The sequence below is a fragment of the Crotalus tigris genome, unplaced genomic scaffold, assembly GCF_016545835.1.
Source record: "Crotalus tigris isolate CLP2741 ecotype Arizona unplaced genomic scaffold, ASM1654583v1 scf7180000018371.15429387391:27106975, whole genome shotgun sequence".
In the NCBI taxonomy this organism is placed as follows: Eukaryota; Metazoa; Chordata; class Lepidosauria; order Squamata; family Viperidae; genus Crotalus; species Crotalus tigris.
In genome coordinates this window covers 20,446,837-20,466,376 of record NW_024096970.1, presented here as the reverse complement: position 1 = coordinate 20,466,376, position 19,540 = coordinate 20,446,837, and the positions used below count along the sequence as shown (strand labels likewise).

Sequence of the window (19,540 nt, the reverse complement as noted above, 5' to 3'; positions counted from 1 at the left end):
AGATAAATTGGTGTATTACTAAACATTGAGCAGGATCTTTCCTCAGAAGAAGAATCAGGGAACATAAACAAGGTAGCTGCAGAACTGACAAAGAAAAGCATTTGGAACACTTTATTTTCATTATTAATGTATTGAAATACATACAGTGTTAAAAAAAAGAAAATATTGGAATGCAAAGAAAATAGGCTTAAATTAAAAAATAAAAACCACAGTGAGAAAAGGAAAAGTGGATTACACCCTTCCTTTTCCTTTCATTTGCGTCCCCAACCATGGGTCATGGTTTAGATACTTGAACTTCACATCAAATATTCCTAATTGTTGTCAGATTCTGTCCCAAAATTGCATTCCAGACAGCTAAATCTGCCTTGCTGTGTGATATATTGTATGTAAGGGAGCCATTCTTGCCTGAACTTAGGTAAACCATCTCTTCTCTATCATGCTTGTAGAGAAGGTTGGTACTTCCTAATGCGCTGATTAGTATTGATGAGGAATTACTGCTCATTCGCAAAGGAAATATTGTGGGAGTGAAAAAAAATCTTGAAAAAAAAAACAACAAGAGGTAGATACTGAAAAGCATGATTGATGTCTTATTGAAATACTTTGTAGATCTACCCTCTAGTTTTGTCTCCCCACCCCCAAAGAACCTCAGTATTGGGGTTAAAGCCTGGGTTGTTGTTTTAGTTGAAAAACCTGTTGCTTGTAAGACCCCTGATAGTTTGCCTCCTATAAAGATGGAAAATGAGTCAGGGTGTGTGGTACTTTACAAAAAGCCATTCAGCAATTTCTTAGCTGAGGTGGATTTGAATCAACATGTTGATGGAGCTTCATGGTATCACTCACTGAATTCTACTGAGGCAGTACAGGAAACTGAAAGATCAGAGTTGTCTTGGCAAGTTATTTTGGCTACTGAGCGTACTGTGAACAGGTCATAAGAGGAAAAGACCTGATCTGGTAAATCCAGAAAGATGCAAGTGGAAAATGTGCATCAAAATAATAACTTTATTGACAGATCTTTTAAACCCTGGGCTTTATAACCTTACTATAAGCCACAACCCCATGCATGATTGGTAATTGTACATTGTTTCTTGCTAAGAGAAAAATAGAGAGGGATGCCTGGTGTTCCTGTTATCCTTCAGTTTCTCACTGTTACCTGCTTTGAAAGACCTGAAAACTGCTAAGGACAAGGAAGTGGTTAAGTTTCCCACAGGCTTTTAGAAAGTTAACAGGGAAGAGAGGCAGATCCTGCCTGATGGGATTTCAAAGTGAGCCGATTCTTTGAAGTTTCGTTTTAGCAGCTGCCAGGTATTTTTCCCTCAGTCCTGCATAGTCTTTCTGAACCAAGTCCTCCAATTCTGCATTCTTCACTCCCGTGCCAGTGTTTGTGCAAGGGGGAAGGGAAGAAAATAATTAACCAAGAACATAAAAGATTTTACACATTTTTACATTATTTAAATTTGTTTTGGGACAAGTCTCAGTTTTTTTCCTATGATGTATCACTTGTATGACTCACCCTCATTCTATTTGCTAAGTGCTTAAAAATTGCTTTTTTTTTTTTTGCTTAACAATGTGTCCTATTTTCTCCCCTGTTGTGCAGCTTAGACTTGCTAGCCTAGTGTTTTGATTCTTTGCCCCTCAATACTGTACGCAATGCATTTTATAAACTGAACCCTGAAATCTCTTGAAAGAAAGGCAGCCTGTCTTACTGAGCAGCTGGGACCTGGCCTTAGTGGAGAAAGTCCAGGCTTCTTGTGTGTTTCAGAGTTCTGAAAATTCTGGGGCTGGCCTGATGCCAGACATGCTTTCTGGGAAAGGCTGAATATATGATTGATGCCATAGGTTTCTTGTCTGCCTTACCTGTGTTTTGAGGCAAGATGGAAAGTGATTTCAGTTTGCCTCTCCTTAGTCTGGCCTCCATAATTTCTAAGATAAAGGTTTCCCTGTCAATCATGTCTGACTGAAGGGCACACTACTCATCCGTTTCTTGGGCCAAGGGAAAAAGCTTTGTCTTTCTGTAGTCATGTGGTCAGCATGGCTATATGCCAGAAATGCATGGAATCCTGCTACCTTCCCACCGTAGTGCTACATGGGTAGAAGTTGGGGCAAATAACGGGTACTCATAGAGCTTGGGTCTAGAACTGGGCGATCGGCTCTTAAGCTGACAATCTCGGTGTCTTTAACCACTGAGGCATCATGCCCTTTCCATAATTTCTACCTCCTCATTAAATTTCATCCATGTTTTCCAATAAAGAGCAAAGTATAGAATTGTGCATTTTTATATAAGGTAGATTTTAAAGACTGTAACAAAAATAGATCTGAAATTATAATGTGGAATACGGTTTATTACTTCTGGAAATCTGAAGCATGAAGTTACATTGAAATCCTAGTAAAAAACAAATAGATAGTGTGTACGACAGAAAATTAGTCTGTGCATTTTAATGAAAAATGATTGGTATGTATTTATATGTAGAATATTGTTATGATTTGCACATATATGTCTGAATTTTATGAAGCAATATTTTTACTCAAAAATGCTTATGTTATAAAAATCCATCAATGAGTACTATGTCTGAAATCTGGGCAAATTACACAGAAGATGTGTTTTACAGACTTCTCTTCAAAGGTCTCAAAGCACTTCTGTTCAAAACTTTAACACAGCCACATCTTTTGGAAGGCTCAGACAGTTGCTTGAAGTGCTTCCAATTGTCTACACAAGTATGTGCATGTATAGATAACACTTTTTATTGGTACCTGAAGTAGTTAAACTCAATTTAATGGACTATTTGGGGACAGAAAAGTCTGTTAAATGTCCTTTTCAAATGTCCATTATATTTATGTTATTGCATTTGTTTCAGTTTTATAATTTGCACAATTAACTGATAAATAACATCATTTACAATATAGTTTGGATTTAATGAACAAATACTCAGTTTAATAGGCAAATCCTTGATCTAATGGACATTTGTGTGTGAAATTGAGATACTATTCTGAAAAACATTACTATGTTCAAAAGTTGGAATGAATTTTCCTGCACAGTTTTTAAAACAAATTTCATGTGTGGATGCAAAAATTAATGAAAAATGAAATGTGTTTCATCATAGCTAATCTCATTAATTAGTATGTTTCAGCAGGATGGGTCAGTGGGCAATTATTGAAAGTTGAACAAGCATTTGGTAGTCAAGACTATGTCCTATTTGTTATATGGCTTTTGCTAATTAACAGAAAAGCAGCTATTTACTGTGTGATTCTGCTAATATAAAACATATCAGTGCCATAAGAGTGATCACCATTACTATCTCTTCTCCACTGATTCAGTCAATGATGGGATGGGGACACTGAGTATCTTAAGCCAGATGATCTCTCACTTCCTTTGATTTATGTAATGTTTTCATAATTGGTCTTAAAATTGTATTTTTTGTGAAATGAAAACAGAGTATTTTTGGAGTGGGAGCAAGCTATTTATCTGCCAAACATTTTCTAACATATAGGCCAATATAAAATATAAAGCTCTTGACATAGGCCCAGATATATACTTTTGGCTGAGTAGAAAGTTCTGGGGTGTCTTCTTCCTTTTTGGTGTTCTCTTTCTTTTCTACTCTTTGGCAATTTACAGTGTTCTGAATTCCTGAGCTCTCATTCTGCTTCCCTTCATATCACAGACAGTACATATGCACCCTTCCCCTTATCTAATTAGGTTTTTAAAAGCTTCAGATCTTTCATTTTCTCTCCAGCAAAAAGACAAGCTTGCCTTTGCAGCAGGTATAATTAGTATACACACTTGGAAAGTTGCCTCTGTTAACTTGCTATACATCTTTTAGACCAGGGGTATTCAAACTTAGCCCTTTTATGACTTGTGGACTTCAACTCCCAGAATTCCTCAGCCAGGCACGCTGGGAGCTGAAGTCCAAGGTCATCAAAAGGCTAAGTTTGAAGGCCCCTGCTTTAGACGAAGTCTGAAGTCAGCTCATTCTTTCCCTTATAAAACTCTCCTGAACCTCTTAGTTCTTCTGATCCTGAGCTTTAGCTGCCTTTTCTTTCCAAAGTATACTGCCTGAGATTAAGTTAACAGCTTCACTTCAGATTCCTCACATTCACATGTACTTTGGAAATGAATGCTGAAATCATTTAATCAGATTGCCTTTAGGCTTCCTTTGTAATATTTCATTTACTTATTTCTAGCCATTGATGTTGCAAGCACATATTTGACACTACATATGTGCCAGTATTCTGTTCTGGATCTTCAGACTAAATTTCTGATGGAGGAGTCTGTTACGAGATTGCTCTTCCAAGACTCCTAGAGAGCATTTCTTTTGGTGAAGCTTCTTTTTGGAACAAGTGTTAAAGCTAAACATGTTTCAGCAGCTTGTTTTCTGTAAGAGAAAAAGTTTGTCTTTGGTCTACCTCAGGGTTGTCACGCGCAGGCCATGCCCACCCCAGCTCCGCAAAGGCAAAAAACATCACAATACGTCATGATACGTCATGTGACGCGATTGAGTTTGACACCCATGGTCTAGCTTATCCTGCTTGCAGTAAAACAGGGATGACATGAACTTTGATCTCACACATATTTCTACCTTTATTCCCTGTTTCCTCCATATAGTATCATAGTGGAAGGAAGGAGGGAGGGAGGAAAGGAGGAAAGGAGATTACTATCATATCCAGCTCCGTTCCTTACTAGGGCTAGCAGAGCTATGGAATTCTCAGCCAATGAGAATTCTCATACTCTTATTTATTCCTACCTCTTCTGGAATAGATTATACTTTGAGAAGTTGTTCCAGAAAAAGTTTTTCATTTGGAAAATCCCACACAGGACGTTTTGGGGGGTAAGCCAAGATACAAGTAGAGATCAAACAAAGTGTGAAATCTTCATGTGTGCAATCCAACACTTAGGATTTCAAAGGCTTATGCCAGTTCCACATTTTCAACAAATGTTTATAATCTGATCAATATTTTCCTTGTATCCCAAGAAACACAGGGACATAAAAGCAATCTTGGATTTAGAATAGCTTATTAAACCACTTAGCAAGAATTGTTTCAGAATGGAAATGATAAAATACATCATTATTTCCATACAGAAAGAAGATTATGTAGCATCCAGCAAATTTACTCAGGACATATCTCCTCTTTTTTCGAAAAACTAGGTAAAAGGATCATTTCAGCTTCCTTAACACGTGTTGCCATGGAGGAATCAATCAAGATATCAACCTCACCTGTTGCTCCTTGTGGAGATATTCATTGTCTTATTATACAGATATCCTTCCTGAGGTTTGCGGCCAAGGAAATGCCAGCTGTGGTTGTTAGGTTGGCCTCATTGTTGGTCTTGTGGAGGCTACTCAACCTAGTTCTGGAGAGCGTTTGGAGAATGAATGGTCATTGTTGTGTTTATTGCATTATAATATTTCTGGTTATTTTAAGGTTAGTGTCTAATTCTGTTATCGTTTAATGATAGAAACTGCTAGGAGTTACTTTTTGATTTTGCTGGCATTCAAATATACTAAAGAAAATGCATGATCAAAAAATTTATGAAATATATCTGTCTGGTAGGAAGACAGTCTTGTGGTAACATTGTCTCATCCTTGGTGCTTATGGAATACATATAGAAATGTTATACTTAGCTTGACTTCTTTGCTCATGGTGTCAAGGGTTTTTTCTAGTTTTGCCTATCATTTAGGCTCTTTAATAGCTGCTTTGTTGAGGTATTGATAGTTCTGTTACCTCCAGTTTGTCCTGTAGAAAGGAGCACCACTTCAGTGTGAGGAGCTACTAGCAAGCTGTCCAAGATCCTTTTCTAGCAGAAAAAAAATGCTATTTCTTGTGGTTTGTCTTTTTTATTTTGCATTGCATTAGATTTATACTGGCTACCCTGAAGGAAATGAATTAATATTGAAGATATATGACATACATTATATGAAGTACATATCTCCCAAAGAGTTTTAAATGCTTTTCTACTTTTCCAAAATTCAGTATTCTATGGTTTTTGTTTTTGTGTTTTTGCCTGTCAGCCTCTTCATAGCCCATATGTCAAAAGTATGTTGTCTGAAACTGAGGAGAACAGTTTTTGCAAATCTCCCTTCTTTAGGAAAGGTCTTTGGTAATCTTCATACTGTGTACTAAGAAAACTACAAACAGCGTGCATGAATGCCTATTTTCAGTACATTCATAGCTGTGGTATATTGTTTCATGTTATATAGCATCTTGACAAGCTGAACTTTGGGCATCCCACAAAATAGAGAAATAATTGTCTTTCTTTTTGTAACTTAAGCAAAATTCATGTCTTTAAGTGGATGGCCTGTTTTCAGGGACAAAGTCTCTATCCCATTGGGATTTTATTTGGTTATTATTTTTCCAGTAGCTTGAAGTCACATCCCAGTGTTTGGGCTGGAGGGGGGATGGGCTTTACCGAAGAAAATGTTATATGATCTTCAAGTGCATAAACAGAAGTCAATGGAAATTCTGTAATAGGGGATACAATATTCATTACAATATTCACTGCAGCATTGTAACTAGTACCTGTTAAAGGCTTGTCCTTGGCATTATTGTAGGACTTACAAATTACAGTAACTGATTTTTTTCCCCCTTACAGCCTGTGGTAAGAAATAGGTTCCTTTATTTTTTTCCCTACAATTATCACTCTGTGACTGCTGCTCAAGCTTTACAGAGGGGGATAGATTTTTTACTCACGGTTTTCTACAATGCGATCTTGGTGATACAAATCTTTTATCTATAATGATGAGATTTCACATGTTGCTGGAATGGTATGATTTCTTTAAAAAGTGAAGCTTTAAATGCTATCTAGAATTGATTCTGAGTGAGGAAGAAAGTTCTGCTAGTTTTTCTCCTACATATTTGAGTTCAGAAATCTAAGATATATTTTTGCTTTCCTACAAAGTTCTCAGACTTATTGGACATAGACTGAGGCATTCATAGAACCAACTAAAAAGATATCTCTTCTAGAGTTTAAGATAGACACAGGAAATATGTGGTCTTCCTGATAAGGATAACTTGCAGTTCCCACCAGCCCTAGCTAGGAGATTAACAGCACTGGAGGGTCATAAGTATGTAGTTTAAGGATACTGATTTGGAGCAAGAGCTATAAAGGAAAAGGAAGTAGTATGCATAATTTGCCCAATTAATAGGCCTAAACACTGGTATATTAACAGATATTCTTTCTTCTAGACTCTCGACTAAAGATATAAAGGCTTGGGAAAGCAGAGACAATTTTATTTTGGTCATAGACCAGAATTAGTAACATAACAATCACTCTAAAATAGAAATAAAAATAATAAGTCACATTGACAGAATAAAATGATGTAAAGATAAAATTATTAAGGGAAAATTACAAAGTACAGGAATTAAAACAAAAGAATCCTATAAAATTACAATTAATTTTATAACAAAATTAAATGCTATAAGCTCTTAGGATAGATAGCCTAGAATTTATAAAATGCCATGAAGATGTAAACCTATGCTAAGTTACTATATATTAAGACTTAATATTTGCTGAAGCCGTGCTAAGGTTTGTTGGGATTAAAAACCAATTTGAATGGCTTTCACCTTGGGATTCTGAAGGGCTTTAAAGACTTGGCTCTTTGCCCAGCCTTTGGATAATTGATGCCCTCCCTCTCTTTTTCTGTTCCTCTATGCCATCATTATCCCTTTGTCTTGTGCTGTTTTTATGTTTTAGGTATTTCTGTGTTTGCACAATTGTGAATCTCCCAGTCTCTGGGAGTCGAGTGACATATAAATTTAATAAATTATTATATACATAATTATGTGAAATCAACAGCTGCTAATTCTTTAGGGCTCAGGAATTCTAGGAGTTGAAGTCCATGAGTCATAAAAGAGCCAAGGTTGCCTACCCCCGCTTTAGTTGGTGCTGGCCTTCATCTGCACTTCCCATGTTCTTCCCAAGAACCTAGAATTTTGGAATATATGTAGTATGTATGTGAAGCCAAGCAGTGTGGTCTTTTGTAATTGACAAATGCAAATTATTATTAGCAATAGCAAAGTAAAACATGGAATGATATGTGTATATTTGAATGGAAAGAAGAAAAAAGGGGGGGAGAGGAAAGAGAGAAAAAAAGAAAGAGAAAATATACTGAGTTATGGAACCCCAGTTAAGGCTCAGAATCATCTCACTTAAGAGGGTTGTTTACATTTAACCATAGCTCTGACACAAAAATGGGCTACATTGCCTGAAATTCCTACCACTGGTCAACTAGCAATAAGAGTGCAGTAATCAACTTCCAGCCTGCCGGTATACTATTATATATATATATATATATAGGGGAAGTTTACCTATCACATAGTTCTCTATTTAAAAAAGGGAATATAGCAACATAAGACTCACAGTTTCAATTTCCATGTCACTGCAAGTACAGTAGTCCTCAGCTTAGGATCACAATTGAGCTCAAAATTTATGTTGTTAAATGAGACATTTGTTAAGTGAGTTTTGCACCATTTTACGACAGTTGTTAAGTGAATCACTGCAATTGATAAGTTAGTAACATGGTTGTTAAGTGAACCTGGCTCCCCCATTGATTTTGCTTGTCAAAAGTTTGATCTTGTGAAACAGCAACGGTCATAAGTAGGAACCAGTTGCCAAGCATCTGAGTCATGGGGATGCTACAGAGGCTTAAATGTGAAAAATGGTCATAAGTCACTTTTTCCAGGGCTGTTGTAACTTTGAACGGTCACTAAATGAACAGTTATAGGTTGAGGACTACCTATAGCCACAGCTCTTTTGTATGCTATACAACCTTCTTTCAAGAGGGGGGAGGGGAGGACATTACGGTGAACAAAATTTTCCTGTGCAATCTGTGTTTTGATAGACTTGGGAATGGACAGAACATTAAGACGGGCCAATGGGAGAACCATGTTGATATTAATATTAGTATTAGAAGTCTTAATGTTAAGTTTATCCATTGGCTTTTAGAAAACAAATATCTACTGTGAAAATATTTTTTAAAAGCAAGAATAAAAAGTATAACAGCAAAAAAAAAAAGGACAACAGTACACAGTACACAGGCAAGAGAAGGAATCACATTTTTAAAAATTGGATTGCATTCCAGAAACTACTAAGTCTTATGATCAGCTTCATATGCGAGATCTGTCAATCTACCACCTGTTTTGCACTGAACAAATGTGCTTGCTCTAGAAGAATGCAATACCACTGCAAGGCTCATGAAGTCAAACTTCAAAGCAATACAGTGAAACTTCCACTGATATATAGCATTGTATTTCACAGCTGCACTCCCTCTCCAGAGAGCAAGGTTGTACTGGTTTTGTCTTTAGAAAAGATTTTTGCTTATTTGAAGAACTTTTTTTCTGAAAAAATGTTAATGCTAGTATAATGAATGAGACAAACTCAAGTTTAGTTTTCTGAAGCCTCATAACCTGGATACCTACATACGCACTTCTTTGTTCTTTCCTGTTCTCTTTTTTACTTGTTAGCATATACTATGCATCCTAATATATTCATATGATCCATATCTAAATATTAAAAATGCTTTTGAATTTCAATGCTTTTGCATGGTGTGCGTTTGTGGTGTGTGTGTATGAGAGAGAGGGGGGGGATGTATTGTAATTTATTTTGCAACAATAAGTAAAAATAAGTTCCAAACTAATGCCAGTGTCATAGCTGGCAGAATACTGTTACTTAAAAAAACACGGATATATAACTTGATATAACAACTTATTCCAACTTGTTCAACTTTTACGCTTTGGGGAACTTCGGGTTATAAGTTCAATTTTGTGCAGGAAACATGGGTGCTTTAGATTTGTGCAAAACTGGATACTTTTAAATAGGTTTATAAAAAAGATTTTCAGGAAGAAGCACTTCCAGTCCAAAACATCGGCTATTAAAATTACAAGACCAGCTAGCATCCTTTGCTCGTTCATTTACCTCTTCTTTCTACAGAGTTTAGCTGATTCACATAGATTTTTCTTTTGGGCTCATGTTGAGCTTTGGGATGTTCATCAAAATTCTGATCACATTCAATGCTTGAGGATAAACTCTTTTTTTTCTATGCCTGGACAACCTCTTGATTTATTCTAGAGCCATGATCAAGAACCAAGATGGTGTACAACCCCATTTGATTTAGGAGAATATTTATGGGTTTTTCATATGCAGTTTTTTGGGGAAAAACCCCAATAATTTCCAAACAAAAAATGGCTCTTTAGGGTATTTTACATGAAGCACTGTCATATTCCATGTCTTTTTCAACTGTGGAACAGATTCTTTGGCTTTTGAAAGCCAATAGAATTAGACTCTATTCAAGAGAGTCTATTATATTGGCTTTCGAAAGCCAATAGAACAGTGGTTCTCAACCTTTTTAATGCCGTGACCCCAACCGGTCGTAAGTCGAGGACTACCCAACCGGTCATAAGTTGAGGACTTTCCCTGCCCGGGAGCGCTGCGCATGCGTGGTGCCGCCCCCTGCGCCAGCTGAGGCGTAGCTGGCAAGCGGCAGAGATGGCACAGGCTGACCACCGGCTGGGCCACCAGCTGGCCCAGCCCAAGGGAGGTAAGGCACCCGCCGGGCCCCACGTGCGCCAGCAACCCTCCCTGCGCCCGCCGGCCTCCCACCTCCCACCCCTGGCCCTCTTTTACTTACATTTTTAGTAGTTGCTCAGCAGGGAGGGGTGGAAACTTCCAGACAGCTCGCCTTCGCTGCAGACAACTTGCAGCACCGTTTGCAGAATGGGACTTTTGGCGGGCTCAGCAGGGCAGAGACAGCCTGGACAATTCCTATTGGCTTTTGAAAGCCAATAGAATTAGACTCTATTCAAGAGAGTCTATTCTATTGGCTTTCAAAAGCCAATAGAATAAAAGGGAGTAGCACAGCTAAGGAAAAGGGGAAAAAATGGTGGACTGCATTGTTTGGCCACCCCCGTGAAATGGTCGTTCGACCCCAAATGGGGTCGCAACCCACAGGTTGAGAACCGCTGCTCTAGGTTATCCTTGAGATGATCCAAACTATTGGTCAGGCATGTTCAAGATGATTACTTTGGGCACATGGAATAGCTAAAACAAGCAAACGAAGCATCAATTGGTTTGAATTATAAAAATGCCTATTTCAGACATTTTAGAAGAATCAATGTGTATTTGTCTGCAGAAATACTTCTTCAGCAAAACTATATTACAAGGTCAGGGATAATATAATGATTTCTACAATAATAGGCCTGTATATTCTAAGCCACAGAAGACAAACAGGAATCAGGGTAGACCATCTGGCAGGAATATGGAATATTAAAGCATGGCTGAGTAAATTTACAATCCAGGAATCAGAACAGTTTCTGTACCTGCAAATCTATTTTGAGATTATCCAACAGGCATTTGTTGGATAATCTCATCTTGTTCTTGAAACCTCCTGGAATACAGTACATTTTTAGTATATGTTCTTCCATCATGTAAATTGTGGTAGCTAATGTTATTACTTATTCATAACAAGTAATCATGGATGAAAAGTGAAACATTTTTAAAGGAAAAACCAAGAAATTCCAGTTGCCTTTTGGAAAAGCACCTTTGGGACAACCATGACCTGGATGATTGAGAATCTCCATTGACACTTATTCTGAACTTTTTCCAGGTATTGAGGGGCAGGTTTGGGGTGTATATCAAAATTTGATACACTGTCAAATCCTACTAGATATTCAGTTGCTAACAAGAAATTATACAATTCAAAAATTAAACTTCCTTGTTAATGATCCCTAATAAACAAAGCTAAACTACAAACAAAGCTGCGGTAGACTCTGCCTCCTGATTCAAAGAGAGGTTGTATTTCCAAAGTAATGAGTTATTTCCTATGTCCCTAAAGAACAGGAATGCATGCTAAGCACAAAAATCTCCTTACCTAAGAGGTTTCATGGTATACCCCATATAATATATTTTTTCTTTGATTAGCAGCATATGGTGAAGGCTGTATTCTTTTTTGTTGTAGGTCTGGCAACATTTTTGTAACTTTCAGGTCAGCAAGAAAAAAAGATAATTGGGCATACTGTTTCTTTGTATTCAGACATTATACTGTCACTGTAAACATTTAAGTGAAACTGTTTTCATTGCAGGACGCTACAGTCTGACAGTTTTGCCTGGGAAGGGGATACAGAGAACAGCATACATAGTAAGTTGATAGGAAGCCAACCAGTGCATCCCAAGACCCCGCCAAGCCTCGGCAGCTATCAGCTCCATTTTGCCTTGCAGCAGCTCCAACAACAGAAGCTTCAGTCACGGCAACTTTTGGACCACAGCCGAGCACGGCATCAGGTGACTAAGATGCATGAGGCTACATATTATTGGGAAAATACATAGGCAAAAAAAAATCCCATACGGAGTTGAGCCAAATATGGTAAAAATTAAAATCTGGGATTTATTTATTTTTTTTACAAATCATGGAAGTTTGGTTAGTAACCATGGTACTTCGGACTGGAACTTCCATCACTAAGCAATGCAGTGGTAAAGTGAGGATCGGGGGTTGTTAAGCTAATCCCATGTGGTTTGCAACTTGCCAGAAGGCAGAGAAAGTATGGCAGGCAGTGCAAGCAAAGCAGAGCTGGGAGAACTGTTGTTGAATAGGGGAGAGTGTGTAATGGGTTGCAAGGCGTGTCATGAGTATGGTGGGGTTAGGGTGGGAGAGGGGCGCAAGCGACTTACCGGAGCGACTTGTGACCTTCCCTGCTAGTGTCCCCATTAATTTTGCTTATAGAAAGCTGGTAGGGAAGGTCACAAATGGCAGTAGCAATAGCATTAAGATTTATATATCACTCCATAGTGCTTTATAGCACTCTCTGAGCAGTTTACAATGTCAACATATTGCCCCTAATGATATGGGTCCTCATTTTACTGACCTTGGAAGGATGGAAAGCTGAGTCAGTCTTGAGCTAGTGAGGATTGGATCTCTGGCGTTGGACCTGCACCATCAGGTGACCAAATAATGGTCATCTGACTGTGATTCAGCAACCATCAAGTGCCAAGTATCCAGATGGCAATGCCATGACTGCAGGGGTGCTGTGATGGCTGGAACTTTGTGGACCAATTGTAAGTCTCCTTTTACAACATCATTGTAGCTTCAAATGGTCACTGAATGAGTGGTCGTTAAGCAAGGATTACCTGTATTTTGATTTGCATAGTAATTTTGCAACCACAAATTCTTACAAATTGAAAGGTTCTTATATTCTTATATCAGCATATAAACAAAGAGTGGGGAAAGAGAGAAAGCAAGCTTAACAGTATCTAGGTTGCGCAAGAAGTCAAGAAGTAACAGAAGGCAGTAGGTACAGAAATTTAAATTACCGGTTAATGTTCTATTTCTAATCAGATCAGTTTTGGAAGTTAAAATAACAAAACTAAGGTTTCTGTAGATTTTTGTACTGATCGATGCATTGGATTTTGTATCCTATAGTGCCAAAAAAAATTTTTTCTTTGGTTTATATTTCTTAGAATTTATATCCTACATTTCATTCAGAAGCTTAAGAGAGTATTTACTCTTCCTATTTTTCCCTATATGAGCAACCTGTGTGGTAGGCTGGGCTGACAGCGCATGACTAGTCCAAAGTCATCTAGTGAGCTTCTTTGTTAAAGGAAGACTGGATCCTGGATCTCTTGATTCCTAATCCAACACCTTAATCACTATTATAAAAATAGGTTTTCTTCCCCAATATATTTGCAGTCTGTCTAATTGCTTTCATTTATTAGTTTAGTTTTAATAACTTAAAAGCTTGGAAAATATATTACTAAATATACTAAGTATTTTACTAGCATGTTTTTTCATTGTACCTAGAATAATGAACATTACCCTTCATATTAATTAGCCCTGCTGTAATAAATAGTAACTTTACCTAAAGCCCAGCACCGCACAATTTATTTCCATGTAGCAAATATGGCACAATAATTGCTTTGTTCTTTATGATATCATACTTGAATCTATTGTGCAAATGTATGGTTTTTCTAGCATACTTTCTTAGCTTTATGTTTTCAAAAATCCTTTACCCCAAACTGTGAGCATTAGGTACAGAGGAAAGCCAAAAATTAACTCCTGTTGTGGTTTCCTAAAACATTTTGGACAGAAAACTGCTAAGGGGAAAAAAAAGAAAAGAAACCTCCAATAGATTGACAATGGCTAGGAGGTCTGCTCATATAGCTTCTCCCTTCATTTTCAGCTCTTTCTAACTTTTAGTGAAGAAGAAATACTAGGCATGTTTTTAATGTCTGTGCAAGGGGACTCTGCTTGGCTAACCTTGTAAGTTAACTTGTGTGAAGGGGGCCATGATGCCTGGCTCTTTTAATTGCTGACATGGAGATGATGTTGTTCTTGGCTTGGGGCAAAGCCATTACTCAGGAGTTTCTCTTCAAGTGATCCTTTGTTAAGCTTCTGTTTGCAACTCCTCCACTCCCTCTTCCAGTCCCTCTGAGCACAGACGTTCTGTGGCAGACTTATAAAGATCATTGCCACATCTCAGGCTCAGGAAATACTGAAGTTTCCATTATTAAAGAAAAGGGGTTTTAATGCAGATGCTCTCTCTTTGCCTGGAGTAATCAAAGATTGAAATGATTTAAATGTAAAAAAACAACAACAGGATTATAACCAGTGTTCTGTTTCAGGAAAAGAGGTATTGAGACGAAGCAACGAGTTGCAACAGTCTCCTTTATTGCAACACCAACAGAACAGGTTTTAAAATGGTGCGGCCCCCTTTTATAGCCCTCCCCTGCACAATACCTTGCTGGCCAATCATTGCAAAGGCTGGAAGCAGCCTTTCTTGTCCCGGGCATCCACATGATCTGCCCGGGCCAATCGCTGCAGCCTGTGCCTGCCGGCCCAGGACATAACACCCTCCCCCTTGCCTAAAATAATAAGGCGCACTTATTATTTTAAATACTCCAACACTCCATTACGTTGCTTACATTGCATCTATATATACACAACACTACAGTCTTGCTGTCGCCATGCTCCCCACTCCCCTTGAGCTGCATTACTTAACCCAGACTACCAGGGCTGCCCATGAACTGACAAGGATTGTACATAGTCTTAGTATTTGGGAGGACCTCTGGCCCACCCTGATCTTCTCGTGGCCAGTGTGTGTGCCTGGCCTGCCAGCTTACCTGCCAAGCTAGGCAGACCAGGACTTTGTTGCCCCAATGACCCAGGGGACCCACCCAGCTGCTGACTGGCTGGATCTGCTAAATCCAAGCCAGGGTTCCTTGGGGGGGGTGGATTTCCCCAAGTCCAGTGGTGGGGTGGAATTCCCCAAGTCCCCAATGGACTCCTGTTGGGAGCACTGTCCATTGAGCCCTAGACCAGCAGCTGGGGTGGCCTGAGTGCCAGACGCCGGAGCTGCCTCCATGGCAAACCCCCTTTCTGCGGACTCTGTTTGGAGCAATAGCTGAAGCCTGGGGATGTTGGAGAGACCCTGGTCCACAATCGTAATTGTGGTCCTCCCCCCCCCCCCGAGAGCAGAGCTAGGAGCGGAAGAGTTGCTGGGAAGCCTCCAGCGCAGTTGGTAAATGTGACGTCGGATCACACGACCATCTTCCAAGGCCACTTCATATGACAGTGGCCCAGAGACCTTGCATACCACTGCTGTGACCCAGAGATGTCCTGGTCCATAGTGCCTTGCCCAGACCGGATCTCCCACTTGTAGTCTCCTAGGTGCCCGCGGCTGTGACACCTGTGAAGCCACCCAGTCTGGGTGCAATCTGTCCAGTTTCATGATGAGGTGGCGACCCCAGCAGAGATCAGCTGGGCTCTTTCCAGTAGCTGTGCAAGGTGTGGTGCGGTGGCAAAGAAGAAAGTCCACTAACCTGTGATGCCAGGTCCTGTGAGTGATCCTCTTTAAGGCATCCTTGGTTGTGCACACCATTCATTCAGCCTGGCCGTTGGAAGCTGGATGGAACGGTGCAGATTTGGCATGCTGGATCATGTTGGCCTGGAGGAATGACTTGAACTCAAACGACGTGAATTGGGACCCATTGTCGGAGACAAGGACATCTGGAAGTCCATGTGCAGCGAAGATCCTTCTCAGCACCTGGATGGTCCTAGCAGTGGTAGGAGAGGAGACAGGCATGATCTCTAGCCACTTGGAATGGCTGTCCACGAGAATTAAGAAGAATTGCCCGTGAAAGGGCCCAGCGTAGTCGATATGGACCCTCGACCATGGCGTATGAGTCTCCTCCCACCTATGAACTGGGGCCTGGGGCATCTCCGGCCTTAACTGTTGACAAACAGTGTACCCGTGGACCTGGGCCTCGACATCTTTGTCGAGCCCAGGCCACCAAAGATGGTTGCGCGCTAACGCCTTCATCCAGACTATTCCCGGATGTCCCTCATGCAGAGACTGCAGGACTCTAGTCCTCAATGAGGTTGGGATTACTACCTGGCTATCCCATAGGACACACCCCTTGAAGGTGGAAATCTCGTGCTTCCTCTGCCAGAAGCTCTGGAATTCTGAGCCTGGACATGTGTCAGGCCATCCAGACAACGCCCAAGTCAGCACGCATGTTAGCGTGTGATTGGTGGCTGTTTCTGGAGCCACGTCCCTAGCACTGAGGGGAGATTCAGGCAAGTCCTGAATAGACAGGATGCGATTGGCAGGTGCTGGATCTGCCTCTATCTGCTGTAATGGCAACCTGCTGAGACCATCTGCATGACCCATTTCTTTGCCTGGCTTGTGAACAAGTGTATGGTCATATGCAGACAGGAAGATAGACCACCTCAGCATTCGTGGGGATATTATGTGTGGAGTTTGTTTGTTCATTGTGAACAACCCCAGCAGTGGCTTATGGTCTGTAAAGACAGTGAAGTGGCAGCCACATACAAAGTCATGGAACTTCTTTATGCCAGCCACTATGGCTAAGGCTTCCCTATCTATCTGTGCATAATTGCATTCAGCTGATGATAGGGTTCTAGAGTAGTATGCTATTGGGACTTGCGTTCCATCAGCCTTCAAGTGACTTAACACAGCCCCAATTTCATAAGGGGACGCATCACAGGTGATGCACACTGGCAAGTTCTCATTGAAGTGCGCGAGGACCGCATTTGAAGAGAGCAAGGCCTTGACCTTTTTGAAGCTCTTTTCATGTGCTTGTGTCCACTGCCAGGGACTGTTTGTCCAAGAGCCGGTGTAACGGCTCAGCCACTGCAGCCTTCTGAGGAAGGAATGAGTGGTAAAAATTTAGCGGTCCTAGAAAGGCCTGAAGTTTGCCCTTGGATTTGGGACTTGGGGCCTGCTGAATTGTTTGCAGCTTGGATTCAGCAGGGTGAATACCCTGAGCATCAATGCGGAATCCTAGAAACTCCATGGAGGTAACCCCGATCTTGCACTTGTCTTGCTTAAGCTTCAGCCCCGCTTGGCAGAAACGTAACAAAACAGCTCTCAGCCTTTTGGCTAAATTGTCAGCTGAGTCCCCAGCGATGAGGACATTGTCAAAGTACGGGCAAACGCCAGGGATATTTCGGAGCATTCGCTCCATTACACTCTGGAAGATGCCAGGGACCACGTTTACTCCAAATTGCAATCTTTTTACCTTGAATGCCCCCTGTGAGACACTATAGTTTGGGCCTTAGCCGTTTCCTCATCAACTGGCAATTGTTGATAGGCCTGAGCCAAATCAAGCTTAGCAAAGATCTGGCCCCCCTTGAGGGAGGCTAGAATGTGACTGACCACTGGTACTGGATATGGATGCTGCTGCAGCGCTTTGTTAAGCATCCACTTGTAGTCCGCACAGATTCAGACTTCACCATTGGCCTTCAGTGGCGTAACTATGGGCGTTTTCCATGGACTACTTCCACAGGCTCTAAGATACCCTGCTGAATCAGTTTATCCAGCTCTGCATCTATTTTATCCTTTAAGGCAAAGGGCACCCTGCGTGGCTTGATTCTAATGGGGGCTATGGCTGGGTCTAGCTTCAGAGAAATAAGAGGGGCTTTGTAGGAGCCAAGTTCTGGACTAAACACATCTGAAAACTCCTTGCAGACCCCAGCCAGGCCTGTTGTTTACACGCTGTGTATTCCAGTCACCTGAATTCCCAGGGCCTCAAACCGTTTGAGTCCAATGAGACTCGTACGGTTTCCCCCAACCACAACTACATCCAGTAGCCCCTCAAAATTCCTACAGTGTACCTTGAGTGTGGCCTCCCCCCTCACGTTGACTCTGGAATTTTGGAAATCTGTGAGGATGAGATTTGATGGCCTGAGTTTCACCCGTAGGCCGCTTCAGCTGCAGACCTAGTTAAAGGTGTCTAGGGAGATGATCGATAGAGCACCAGTGTCCAGCTCCATAGACAAGGGGACCCCTTGCAACTTCATATCAATGTGAAGCTTCTTCCTAAGTTGCCTGTGGACCCCCGTTCTAAAAACGCTCCTACGTGATGCGCAGAAGCCCACCCTGTTCTGGCTGGGGACTCTGGTACTTTTCTGAGGCAATTCTTCTGGGTAACGTTCCTTCTGGCAACCCAAACAGACAGAGGCAATGTGGCCTTGCCTCCCACAGGCCCTGTAGATGGCGGAGCGAAAACGGCAGTCTGCGCGGCAATGGCGGCCTCCACACCCGATGCACCGAGGGGATGATGCTGGCTGGGCCTTCCCTCTGTGAGGTCTTCTCCCTGGAGTCTGATGCAGCTGGTCCACTTCCAATTCTGGATCCTGTTTGGATTCTTTGTGAGCAATCTCTTGATGGACAGTGGCTGGAACTTGAGGGGGCTTGGAGAGCCGCAAGGCCTTCACAGCTCCGCCTACTGCTTCTTCAGCTGAAACTTTCCTCAGGGCATCTTGGAATGTGAGGCCTTCCTTCGTGAAGAGCTTCTGCTGCAACTCCTGGCTTCGCAGGCCACAGACCAGCCGATCCCTCAGTCTCTCCTCCAACTCTTTGAATTCGCAGGGCCTAGCTGCTTGTCGCAAGGCCGCAACAAACTCTGCTGCAGACTCACCAGGCCTCTGGACCCTCTGCTCGAACACGTGTCGCCAGGCAGTGACTGAGAGCTTAGGTTCAAAATGCTCTCGAAGCATCCTCTTCAATTCTGTGTAGGTGATTGATTCCAGTGGTGCTGGGGTGACCAGATTCTCCGCAATCTCGAAGGTCTCTTGCCCACGCACACACAGCAGCATGGCAATTTTGAGATCACCTTCATGAATTTGATTCACCCGGAGGTAGTTCTCCATCCGGGCCATGTATGAGCTCCAGCGTTCTGGGTGAGCTGTGTCAAATTCTGAAAGCCAGTCTATCTTTGCCATCGTTTCAGCCCAGGAACTTCATCCACGCCTCTTGCTGCAAGGATTGAGAAGGGGCCCCCCTTTTCTGAGCTCACCTCCAGCGTCTCAGTGCTGGCAGGCTAAGTCAATCTCCAGGAGCCACACTTCGCCGAGCTACAAGCCCCCATGTGGTGAGTCAGCTTGGCTTCTTTATCTTTTTGCCTTGTAAGCATCCCACCTTCGTCGCCAATGTTCTGTTTCAGGAAAAGAGGCATTGAGATGAAGCAACGAGTTCTAACAGTCTCCTTTATTGCAATACCAATAGAACAGGTTTTAAAATGGTGTGGCCCCCTTTTATAGAC

The 19,540-nt window shown here is 41.3% G+C and overlaps 1 protein-coding gene across 11 annotated transcripts in view; it reads left to right on the top strand.

Annotated features, from left to right (window-relative positions):
* The window catches only part of TTLL5 (tubulin tyrosine ligase like 5), a 151,484-nt gene that overhangs the window by 91,487 nt on the left and 40,457 nt on the right, over window positions 1-19,540 (top strand). For 8 of the 11 annotated variants that reach the window (XM_039351677.1, XM_039351674.1, XM_039351672.1 and 5 more), the window contains one exon: window positions 12,064-12,262. The exons of 2 other annotated variants lie outside the window; for them this stretch is intronic. In XM_039351677.1, the coding sequence (XP_039207611.1) occupies window positions 12,064-12,262 (199 nt within the window). Of the gene's footprint in view, window positions 1-12,063; window positions 12,263-19,540 lie in introns of those variants that run through there. One more of the 11 variants, XR_005557724.1, reaches the window with a different exon arrangement.